The 12464-nt window shown below is 45.4% G+C and overlaps 1 protein-coding gene across 1 annotated transcript in view; it reads left to right on the top strand.

The window, feature by feature from the left end:
• The window catches only part of SCN3B (sodium channel, voltage-gated, type III, beta subunit), a 23275-nt gene that overhangs the window by 5499 nt on the left and 5312 nt on the right, over nucleotides 1-12464 (top strand). Inside the window, exons 2-4 of the mRNA XM_008587774.1 lie at nucleotides 2311-2474; nucleotides 5191-5416; nucleotides 9000-9138. Coding sequence (XP_008585996.1) covers nucleotides 2311-2474; nucleotides 5191-5416; nucleotides 9000-9138 — 529 coding nt within the window. The remainder of the gene's footprint in view (nucleotides 1-2310; nucleotides 2475-5190; nucleotides 5417-8999; nucleotides 9139-12464) is intronic.

The raw sequence follows: 12464 nt of genomic DNA, 5'->3' as shown, positions 1-12464 counted from the left end.
GAACCGGTCTCCACATGGGATCCGAACCCTCGGTGGGAGTGCCGCCGCGCTCTCAAGCGGCGCACTCTCCAGTGCGCCACCAGGCCGGCCCATAATTTGCGCGACCGCTTGGGAGCACCGCGGCGCTCCCGCCGAGGGTTCGGATCCCACATACAGACCAGTTCCCGCTCACTGGCTGAGCGAGGTGCGGGTGCGACACTGAGGGTTGCGATCCCGTTGCCGGTCCCGGTCCGGTACGGGCGTGACACTGAGGGTTGCGATCCGTTGCCGGACACGAAAAAAGACAAAAAGGGGAAAAAAAAACAAAACACCTAGCTGTAGCTCCGTGATAGGTGGCAGGGGATGGATGGCAAAGGGTGTTGGTGGAAGTCACACCTTTCACAAAAGAAGTACTTGAACTTGATCTTGAAATAGTAGTAAACTTAAACAGCGTAGCTGTCCGACTATGACACAATCCAATTTTAAAATATTTCCATCTTCCCCAAAAGACTCCTACATCAGACAACCACTGATCTGCTTTCTCTACATGTATAGTTTTATGTTTTCTAGAAATATCACGTAAATGAAATCATGCAATATGTTAAATAAATAGAAACCAATTATTTTACCTTGATTTTTAAAAACTTTAATTATAGTGCCACTAGTTTTTAACCTCCGTGTTTAAAACTGAAATCTATTGCCTTCTAAGTCAATCAAACACAATATTTAATTTTTTTATTGAATCATAATTGATTATACATATTTTTAGGATTCAATGTTGACATATGTTGATCAAATCAATATTACTAGTATGCATATTGCTACAAATTGTACTTATCAATATTTAGTTTTTTGACTCACAATTAGTTTATGTCAGCCTCATCTTAAGCTCTAAATAAAACTTTCCAATGTGTATTGTTTCATTTTTTTTTTATGGGTTCTATGTTTATCATTAATTCTTGAGAAGGTAGCATCAGAAGGGGACTTTGAAGTCCTGATGCAAGAATCCTTAGTGGTCATCTTACTTTTGAATCTTCCAAACAATGAGGTATAAACTCTCTTAGCAAATAGTTTTTTGCATTTGTGAACAGCTCCAACACGAGAAAATTCTTTTTTTTTTTTAATTGTGCTAAACATATTTTTTTCTTACAATTTTGGGAGTTGGGCAGAATCAAATTTCTCTTACACCTGCTCACCTTCAAACAGTGAAGATGGATAGGTTCTGTGTCCCAGCCAAGCACCCCAACCCTCCCGTTTGTCCTCACCAGACTGTCTCCGGGCCCTTCACCACCTTATTCATCTCTGGGGATGCACTCATTGAGCAACTTCGTTTTGTCAAATGTGACATCCTGAACTGCTCAGAATAGTCCAGATTTGTTCTGAACAGTGCAGAGGAGCTGTTCCTCCTTCCTCTGCACACTGTGCATCTGTTAGTGCAGCCCACATTTGTACTTGTGTTGTTGACAGCCTTGTCCCACTTTTGACTCACTCTGAATTTGCAGTCTGACATGCTTGCCTTTTTAAAATGGGCTTCAAATTTCCAAAGGTCAGGAACTGTAAGTTCAAACCTCCATGTGGCATGCAAGTGTCCCACAAGCGTTCCACAGTGTTCATGAAATACAGATACAATTACATCTCTCCATGGCTTTAAAAGATTTGCTACCTCATACTGTGAGGGACACACAGAGGTGTTCATGACAGGGGTCCTATCTACCCTCCTAGCCTCATGTCTCACTGTCCTTCTTGTCCTTTCTCCCCAGCCCAAGCAGGTGTAAATAACTGCCCCTCCTCTGGGAAGAGAGCACGTCATGAGTGTGCCACTTGCTGTGGCCTGGTTTAATCACAGTTAGGAGTATGTGTTCCCTGCTAGATTAGAAATGCCTTTAGGGTGTGGTCCGTGTTCTGTTCATCTTTGTATGTCTGGTCTAGCATCCTATCTGGCATAGCGTGGATTTCAGTGAATGCTGGTTGAATGAGAGGTGGATGGATGGTCAATGGGTGGATGTGTGCATGTCCTGTCTCCCACCTAGACACTAAGACTTTGAGGGCAGGGCTCAAATATTACTGTGCTGCATCTCCACAGCTTGCAGAGGAAGCCTGTCAGTCACTGTCTGGATCATCCACGTCTCCTCCAGGTCACTCTGTACCTGTTCTGAGCGTGTACACTTGGGGAGCACAGGTGATGGTGTAGACACATGTACATGGCCTTTTTCAAGTGTGTCTCATGATTCTTCCTCTTCTGTCTCTCCTCCTTCCCTCCCTGTACCCCAATGCCTCTCCTCTGCTGCCCCCTCCCTGCTGTTCCTTCCCTGTCATCCATCCTCTCTCCAGCCAGCGTCTGCTTCCCTGTGTGTGTGGAAGTGCCCTCGGAGACGGAGGCTGTCCAGGGCAACTCCATGAAGCTGCGCTGCATCTCCTGCATGAAGAGGGAAGAGGTGGAGGCCACCACGGTGGTGGAGTGGTTCTACAGGCCCGAGGGCGGCAGAGATTTCCTTGTATGTCTGACTGCTGACTCTGGCCTTTCTTCTGCTGCCTCTGCTGTTGAGTGTCTGGCTCCTGACTGTCTGGGCATGACCAGCTAGCAAACCCTGGCTTTTTCTCTTCCAAGCACTGACAGCTCCTCAGCAGATAACTGACAGCCTTAGTTCAGCCCAGCTTCTGTGACAGGGAGGGCACTTGGCCAACCACAAGCACCCTGGTTACAGGCATGGGAAGGAGGGGAAAGAGATGAACAGTATTTAAAGCCTACTGTGCATTAGGCACCCAAGTAGGCACTTTGCAGGTGTTTTCATTTCATCTTCTGAACCATTCTATTGGGAGGATTTAATTAGGAGAGAAATTGAAATAACAGGAAGCATCCTTATATGAAATAATACAGGTTAGCTCCTTCAGCTCTCAGGATCCCAGTGAAGTAAGAATGACAGGGTTAACCAAGGCTGATATTCAGCTGGTTTGCCCAGTATGGTCACATCAGCGGGTGAACTGTTCAGATAGTTCTGTAGTGGACACTTGCTGTGCTAGGTCTCCACCACCATACTCCCCACTAGGAACCCTCAGGCCTCCCCATGATCTAGACTAAGGGATTCACTCCTAGCAGAGCAGGGAGCCTTCCAGACTCGGCTCCTGTGTCACGGCCAACATAATTTCTGGCTGGTGGGTGCCAGTGCCGAAGTGGCTGTTATATATTTTGAATACCACCTGGGAGATGACCATCATTTACACTTTCCCTGACCCTGGAGCCAGGTCACCTGGGTTTGATTCTTGACTCTATAATTATTAGCTCTGTGTCCTTGGACATGTTACTCAGACTTTCTGTGCCCCAGTCTCCTAGTTTTTGAAATGGGGATATAAACATAGCTACCATATAAGGTCGTTACCCGGACTGATGAGCTATAATTTTTAGTGCATTTGAGATAGTTCCTGGAATATGGTAGGCACTATGTTAAATGTTTTCTAGAGAAAAAGATATATATGCAGAAACAAGAAAACTAAGGCTCAGAGAAGTTAAGAGTTTAGGTTTGAGCCAGGTGGTCTGACAGCAGACACAAGGCCCTCTTACTGCACCACCTCACCTTCCTGGGGCCATGTTTCTCCTCCACAAATACCTTCAGTGGAGACAACAGCAGGGTGAAGTGGATAAGTTTCACTTGCTCTTCTGTCTAGCTTTCCTAAAGCTGAACTTGTTCATGTGCCTTTCTGATGTGGGTTGGCTCCCACCAGGTGCCAAGTCTGGGACCAGCTGAGACGTCCCAGAGCCAGCCTCAGGCTTGACAGTGACACATCTGTGAGGCTGCAGCCAAGGCTGGTCCCCAGCTGACAGGAGACTGGGTGTCATGGCCAGATGCAAAGGCCCCTGTGGGCTTCAGGTTTGGTCATGTCAAAGCCACCTCGCTGCTTCCAGGCCTGCTCAAAGTGGGGAGAAGTTGCCTCGGAAGGAAGAAAAGAAACAAGCAAAAAAAAAAAAAAAAAAAAGAAAAAAAAGTCATGATGGAAATCCAGAGCAATGCTGTCTAATAATTTTTGTGATGTTGAAAATGTGCAATACATTCTAGTCTCCACTGGCCACCTGTGGCTACTGAGCATTTAAAATGTGGCTAGTGCAACCGAGGAACTGATTTTTACATTTTATTTAATTCCTAATAATTTAAATTTTAAAAGTAGCTACAGGAAGTTAGTGAAGACTAGAATGCACAGCACAGCCTAGAGGGAAAAGGGTTTCATGTTAGAGGGTGGAAGTGTTTGAGAAAAAAAATTTAAGAGGCCAGATTTCAGTGAAAATTCAGCCCAAAGCAGAAGACCTGCCGTGCACCTCTCAGTTAGCAGCTCTCTGCTCATCAGCCACACGTCAGCACCCGGGTCCCCTTCCTGTGGCCTGGGCCAGACTGCACACAGCCCCTCGATGGGTACCAGCTCAGAGAGTCAAGTGTTGAGAGCAAGGGGTTGCAGGTGTCTTCATCACCAATGAAACTGCCTCTCCTGGTCTCACCACCTTCTTCTCTCACTGGCCGCCCCACAACACCTTTCTCTTTCTCTTGTTCCCTCCTTCTGTCTCCTAATACTCCCTTTCTCTCAATTCCCCCTCCTGGTTCCCACATGCTTCACCCTCTTTCCACCCCTTTTTTTTCTGCCGAGCTTCCTCCTGCCTGCCCCTTTCTGCCTATCCCGACCACATCCATGGTCGCCTCGGCCCATCATCTGTCTCCGCCCATCGTTTCTGTCTCCGCCCATCATCTCTGCCTCCGCCCATCATTTCTCTCTCCGCCCATCATCTGTCTCCGCCCATCATTTCTGTCTCCACCCATCATTTCTGCCTCCGCCCATCATTTCTGTCTCCGCCCATCATTTCTGCCTCCGCCCATCATTTCTCTCTCCACCCATCATCTGTCTCCGCCCATCATTTCTGTCTCCGCCCATTTCTGTCTCTGCCCATCATCTTTCTGTCTCCGCCCATCATTTCTCTCTCCACCCATCATTTCTCTCTCTGCCCACCGCCTTTCTGTCTCTGCCCATCATTTCTGCCTCCGCCCATCATTTCTGTCTCCGCCCCTCATCTTTCTGTCTCGCTGTCTTCCCCACCCTCCTCTGTGCCTCTTCATCCGCCCCCACATCCCCGGTCCCTGGCAACACTGCCCCCTCTCTTCCCTGTCCATGCACAATTCTGTCCCCATCCCGGCTCTCCTACCCTACCATCTTCTGCTGCTCTACCTGCAGATCTACGAGTATCGGAATGGCCACCAAGAAGTGGAGAGCCCTTTCCAGGGGCGCCTGCAGTGGAACGGGAGCAAGGACCTGCAGGATGTGTCCATCACTGTGCTCAACGTCACTCTGAATGACTCTGGTCTCTACACCTGCAACGTGTCCCGGGAGTTTGAATTTGAGGCACATCGGCCCTTTGTGAAGACTACACGGCTGATCCCCCTCCGAGTCACCGAGGAAGGTGAGGCTGAGGCACAGGGGGCTGATCTTTGGGGGTTGGGGTGGAGGACAGATTTCCATACATGTGAGACCCTTGAAGAGTGCAAAAGCCCAGGTATTTGGAATTTGGAGTGGTGACACCTAAAAATGTCACCATCGACCCATCTTCCTGTAGTGGCCAGCTTCCTGCAACATGCCCAACCAGCTTACCTTTCTGTGCCTTTTCTCAAAGCAGCAAGGCTTGGAGATGATAGTAGAATGACCTCTTCTGGTCCCTTCACAAAGCTTAAAGCTACTGATTCCATTTCTCCTCCTTCTCTGGTCTGTGTTGAATCCCTGACACAGTGAGCTCAGAGGAATGTCGTGAGGTTATCTAGAAGTCCTGACTCCTTCTGTCTAGGTAATACATTCCTCTAATCCAGTGGTTCTCAAAATTCAGCAAGCCTCAAAATCTCCTGCAGGGCTTTTTAAAACCCAGACTTCCTGATTCTGTAGGTGGAGCCTGAGAGTTCGAGTTGTCTGGGAAATCCTCTGGCGATGCTGCTGAGGCTGCCAGGTCACGCTTTGAGAACCACTCTGAACTGACGGTTGACAGTCTTTTTGCCTTTTGTCTTTCTCCACAGTAATCATACATACATTCCCTTCCCCATAGGTGGCATCTCTTGTTACGTAAATTCATTCTTACCCAGGGGAAGGGAACAAGTTGATAGCTTTCTAGTCTTCAGTTTAAAATCTTCAGACTCCCACAGCCAGTTCCTTGTCGGTGAGTGGGACGTCCTTTCTGTGACCTAACTCACACGTTTCTGTTGCAGTCTGAGTCCAGGATCTTAAGGGTGGACCTACTGCCTTGCTCAGACAGTCTGTTTCCAGCACGTGCTTAGCATTACCGCTGCCCTGAGAGGGAAGGATGGTGAGACCAAAGGTGTAGGGCATGAAAGAAGAGGTCGAGTTAAAGATTGGGCTCTTCCTAGGAAAAGGATCCAGGAATCCTAACCTCCAGGTTACTAGTGGGGTTTTTTTGCTTTTTTTTTTTATCATGCCATTGTGATAAAAATAATGAAGCAAAGGTTGTTCAGTCTTGAGTGAACAGTGGAGAAAGAGATGTACCGGCTCATACAATATGACTAAAACGGGAGGTACGTCAATTCTGAAGTGCAGAAGGACTCTCATGCCACCTGAATGAAGACCTCATGAGTCACTTCCCCTCTCTGATCCCATCTCTTCTTGTGTAAAATGAAGGGTTTGGATTAGATGTTCTAAGGTATCCCTGTGTTCAGAAGATCCATTATCCTCCTCTGTTTTCACGCCTCTTCTCCCTGGGGCAAAGGAGCCTGGTGCCCTCGACTGTTCACCACCAGGAACTGTTGGCTGGTACCTGCCAGACCCTAGGAAGGTGCCTGTCTGTCCCCACCTCCTGCTCTCCTGGGCTTTTGCCTCCAGAGACCCTAGCGTGCAGCTGGAGGAAAGAGTGGCAAAGCTGGAGCTAGTCCTCCTGCCGGGCACCTGAGCAAGCTTCCAGTAAGAAAAGGAAAAACAAGTTTATCAGAGCCGCCAAGCCTTGTGGATGGTGGGGCTGGAAGGAAGCTTGGAAGTCATTTAATGCAGGGGTTCTGGACAAAGAGCAGGCACCAGAACCCCCCAGGGGGCTTTCTCCACATGGAGATGCCTCTTTACCCCCCTTGCAGATGGGGTTCCATACGTGGGGGTGAGGTCTGGCATGTGTAAGTTGAAATGACTCCCAGAGTGATGGAGGGTACAGTTCTGGGGCCCCTCATTTTGTGGCTGAGAGAACAGAACTCTGGAAGACAGAGGGGCCTGTGATCCCAGGGAATCTCCCTGGTTCTCTTTGCTCAGGTTGGATTTCTCCTGGCTTAGTCTTTCACTTTCTGACTGTAGGACAGAAATCTGAAGCCTTCTCACTTAGAAGTAGCTAAAAATACCAAGGACGGCTTCCAGCGTTACTACTTCTGGGCTACTGCATTTAAAGGGATAGCATGATTTAAGCCAAACATATCACAAATAGTGTGTCAAGCCCATGAGGAGACGTTTGAGGTGTACGGCGTTCTCGTATGCCTCAAGCTGCATCTATGGCCTCCAGCTTCAGGCAGGAAACCGGGATGATCCTGGAGCCCTTGGGATGCTTCTGTGAGCTGAAGGTCATGGCTGGCTACACTATACTTTTAACAAGTAAGGCTTTGAGGATGGCTTGGGCCCCATGGATAATTGCAGACTGTGAATTTAGTTTGCTGGTGGAACTGGGAAGGGGAAAGGTGGCTGCCTTTCCCACTAGGAAGGAGTACATATATCAGAACATTTGCCATGTTTTAGTTGTCATTTTTGTTGTTCATGAAGCAAAGATCAATTCTTATTTATATTCATTCATTCAACAAATGCTTATTGAGTACTTCAAATATTCCATGATAAGACAGCAGGCTGAGAACTAGGAAATAAATAAGATATGTTCTCAGTAAGCACACAGTGAGTAGAAAAGAGAGATAAACACATCACAATACAACCTGGGAACTGTTGTAATGGATGGATGGCTAAGTGCACAGAGAAGGAGGTAAATAACTACATGAGAAGTTGAGGAAGCTTTCACAAAGGAGGGGACCTCGGTAGAGTCCAGGAGAACTTATTGGAGCCTGACAAGCAGAAGAGGATATCAAGACAGAGGGAGCAGTGGGGTGGGGGAGAGGCAAGAGGAAGAAAAAATGTCCACATATTCTAGAATGCCACAGTGTGTGTAAGAAGTGCTGCTGGCCAACCCAATGGGAGTGAGGTGAGAAGGCTGGACTGTGAAAGCTTTGCATGGATGTTAGCAGAGTGTAGGCATTATCCTGAGGGCAGCATGGAATGCTGAAGGGCTTTAAGCAGGGAAGTGGCAGGATCTGATCTGTGTGTCAGGAGTAGCACTCTGAGGACAGGCTGGCCGATACACTGAATCTTCTGATGCTCATTTCTATTTGGGTTTGGGATGATCTGAAAGGTTTTTGAGTCTAATCCAGACTTGTAGAGAACATGCTCATATCACTGGGTGGGCTGACTGCTGGCCCTCCGGGAATTTTCAGACGCTCTCTCCCTGGGGATACCCCCCTCCACCTCCCTAAGCTCAGTGGACACAGGCGGTTGAAATAAGGCATGTTCCTTACATCTGTGCAGAATTTTAAATCTCACAAGGTATTCTTAAATACATCAGGTAATGTAATATTCACAGCAACCTGACCGGTGTGAATTACTATCTTCACTTTGCGTATTAAGAAACTGAGTCTCAAATAAGGAAAATAACTACTTACACACCAGTAAGTAGCAAAATCAGGACCCAACTCTGTATACATCTCACTCCATGTCCAGGATTTCTTCCACTGCTCAGCTCCTCCTTCTTCCACCCATCACCCTCCTTCATCTGATATCCAGAGCAGCTGATGAAAGTCAGTGAGAAACCTGACAGGCGGGAGAGTCAGAGGATATGAAGCCTTCTTGAGTTCCTCTAGACTCAGAGCTTATCAAAGCCACACTTAAAAATAGGCCTCAAATACCTGTGACCCCAGTGATAGCGCTGGGTTTGTTGGACGCGCACATTCTGAGATTCATTCTCCTCCCTGCAGCTGGAGAGGACTTCACCTCTGTGGTCTCGGAAATCATGATGTACATCCTCCTGGTCTTCCTCACCTTGTGGCTACTCATCGAGATGATATATTGCTACAGAAAGGTCTCAAAGGCTGAAGAGGCAGCTCAAGAAAACGCGTAAGTGCAAAGATGCTAAAGTCATGATAGCTAGCACCGTCAGGATGCTTGCTCCCCCAGGTGAGGTGCCAAGCCATTTAGGTCGAGTACATCTGTCACCTTCTTCCTCATAACCTACAAGGCAGGCATCACTATTATACCCATTTTACAGATGAGAACGCTGAGTCTGGGGGAGATTGCATAAGGCCATTGTAAGAGGCAAAGCAAGGTTTGAATTCAGGCCTGCTGACTCTTGGCCTGCACGCTTAACCACTAAGGCAAAGACCATCAGGTGCCACCATGCCCCAGGAAATTAGTATTATTATAACCACTTTATACATGCCAAAGCAGGCTCATAGAGGTTATGTGGCTTGCCGAGGCCACACAGAGAGTGAGAGGAGAGGCTGGTCCTGGAACTCCTCTCTGTTCTTAATGTCCATGTTCTTTCTCTCATATTCAGCTGTTTCCTCTACACCGTGGAGCTCATCACACCACCTGGGCACTGCCCTTTACAGCTAAGGAACTCCAGTACCCAGAGTAAGGGCTCTAATCTTCTAATGTCCAGCCTGTACCTTGGCCATTTTCACCAAGTCCCTAGTCACTCAAGTGTGAGCACATATGAGAAATTATTGAGTCTGTAAGAGCAAGGAAAGCCAAGGAAACTTAACCATCTTGGTCTGACTCCAAGTAGAAAAATAAAAGATTCTTGAGAATTAGTAACCACAAGGGTCTAAGAGACCATGCTGGCTTGTTATTTGGGGAAAGGAAAGATAGAAAAAAAAAAGAAAGAAAGAAAACGCATATTTCTAGCAACATTGCTGTGGCAATAACCCAAAAGCCCTAGGCTATTATTACCTAGAAATGTTTGATAAAACAAAGCATGCATCATTTGGCACGAATATCTATAATCTTGAGGAAGTAAAAAAATTACAACTAACTAGATGTAAAGATAGAAAGATGCTGAGGGAGGTTGTAATTCCTGTTGATTTAGGTGCTTGGATTTTAGCGCTTGGACAGGAAGTACCTGCAGTTGGGTCTGCATAAGAAACAGAGTTGGAACTGCCCCCCAGCCGAGGCAGGATCCTCAGGAGGCTACAATTCACACAAAAGGTAGACCAGAAAATAATAAGCCCACCAGCCCAGGGAAAAGCCAAGGAAACTTGACCATCTTGGCCTGATTCCAAGTAGGAAAATGAAAGATTCTTGAGAATTAGTAACCACAAGCCTGCTCTGAATGTTTGGGATTTAAATTTAAACTACCCATAGGATCTAGGAACCTCTAAGCTGAGAAATTCAATAAAAAATTAGTCTCCTGCCAGTGATAACCATGAGGAAATGAAAAACCACTCTGAAGAGACCCACTCTCAGCCAAGGCCTAGCAGGATTCCCCAGATAATGCACTGCTGGTCTGATTTCACGATCCAATCCAAAACTGAAATACACAGCACAAAACAATCCAGCGTGAGCAAGAGAAGTAACAAGTGGCAGGATTAAATCCCAGCTGCTTCAGACACAAGAAGGGCCTGCTAAAGTATAGAAAATAGGCTTGTTTAAAATCATTAAAGCAATAAAAGAAAGAGCCAAAAGCATAAGAATAGAGTAAGTTGCTAAGAAAAAGGACAGGCAGATCTGAATAGAAAGGAAAAAAACAAACAAACTAACAACAACAAAAAAAAACCACACCAAAACCCTGGAAATGGAAAACATAATCAATAAAATTTAAAACTCAATGATTGGTTCAACAGAAGATTAGATGCTGGTAACCCAAAAATAAATATGAGGAAGTTATACAGAATGAAGCACAGAGACAGAAAACGATGAAAAATAATCAAGAAACAAGAAGGAAAAAAAGTAGAGGTCCATTAGAATAGAGCAGAGAGAATGGAGGAGAGGCAGTTTTCAGAGCGTGGCTAATGAAAGGATGACTCTGCAGATTCAAGATGCACAGTATGTCCTGAGCAGCATAAATACAAATAAATCTACACCTAACCACCAGCCACCTTTAAAACTGATAAATGGCAGCTACTCATATGGTCTCTAGCAAATACCACCTGTGTGTTGAAACTTTAGAAAAAATGACTCTAATATTAGAAACAGGTCAAGGATACCACCTCTCCCTGCCTCTGTTCAATATTGTTTTGGCAATCCAGGAGGTATACTAAGTAAACACACACAAAAAAGGATAAGAATTAGAAAGGAAGAAACTAAATGACCATTCACACCGATAATACAATTGTTTATATAGAATATCCAAGAGAATTTATAAACAAACTATTAGAACTAGTTGTTGCTAGAAATAAGGTTGTTGCTACAAATCAGAATGTAAAATTTCCACAACGTTGTTGTTACATATCAAAATATGAAAGTCACCTATATTCCAGCAATAAATTTAGAAATACATTTAAATATTTAAAACATTAAAAAATTTAAATTACAAGAGCAACAAATATGAGTATTCTTTAGTACATTGGAATAAATCTGACAAGACCTTTAAGGAGACAATTATAAAACATTACTGAAAAACTTAAGAAAAGACATAAATAGATGGAGAATAAAACCTCACTATTGTAAATAATTCTCTCTTAAATTAATCTTCAAATTCAATGAATTTCCAATAAAAAATACCCACTAAATTTTTAAAGGAATTTTTAAGCTGATCTAAAAGTTATATGGAATGCCAAAGGGTCAAAAATAGTCTAGACCAAGGGTCAGCCAGATTGGAAATATTTTAAGCTTTACAGGCTACATAGGGTCTCTGTCACATATGGTTCTTTTGTTTTCTTTGTTTTTTTTAACAACCCTTTAAACAAGTAACAGTGATTCTTAGCTTGTTGGCCATAGTATGCTGATCCCTGGTCTAAACAATTTCAAAAAATGAACAGTAAGTTTGGAAGAGGTGGCTGGTAGGACTCGTCTTATCAGAGGGGAAGATTTCACAGGGCTGTCAGAGTAAAGAGGTTGTAATGCTGACGTAGTATGCAAAATGGAGAAAACAGAAAGCTCCCAGTTTAATGCAAATATAAAACCCTAATATGTGACAGAGATGGCATCACAATAATTGAAGGAAGGGTAAACTGTTCAGTAAGTGTAGGGAAATTCCTTATCCATATAGGAAAAAATAAAATTAGGTACCCCATCTCTCACTCTAGACAAAAATAAATTGTGAGTGGACTTAAAGACAAAGTAAAATGTAAAAGCTGGGCCGAGCCCGTGGTGCACTCCGGAGAGTGCGGTGCTGGGAGCGCAGCAGCGCTCCTACCATGGGTTTGGATCCTATATAGGGATGACCGGTGCGCTCACAGCGCTCACTGGCTGAGCGCGGTGCGGCCGGTCTCAAAAAGGACAAA

The sequence above is a fragment of the Galeopterus variegatus genome, unplaced genomic scaffold (genome assembly GCF_000696425.1).
Source record: "Galeopterus variegatus unplaced genomic scaffold, G_variegatus-3.0.2 Scaffold4538, whole genome shotgun sequence".
Classification (NCBI taxonomy): domain Eukaryota; kingdom Metazoa; phylum Chordata; class Mammalia; order Dermoptera; family Cynocephalidae; genus Galeopterus; species Galeopterus variegatus.
Note: the sequence above shows the minus strand (reverse complement) of the source record. Positions and strands in the feature narration are given on the sequence as shown.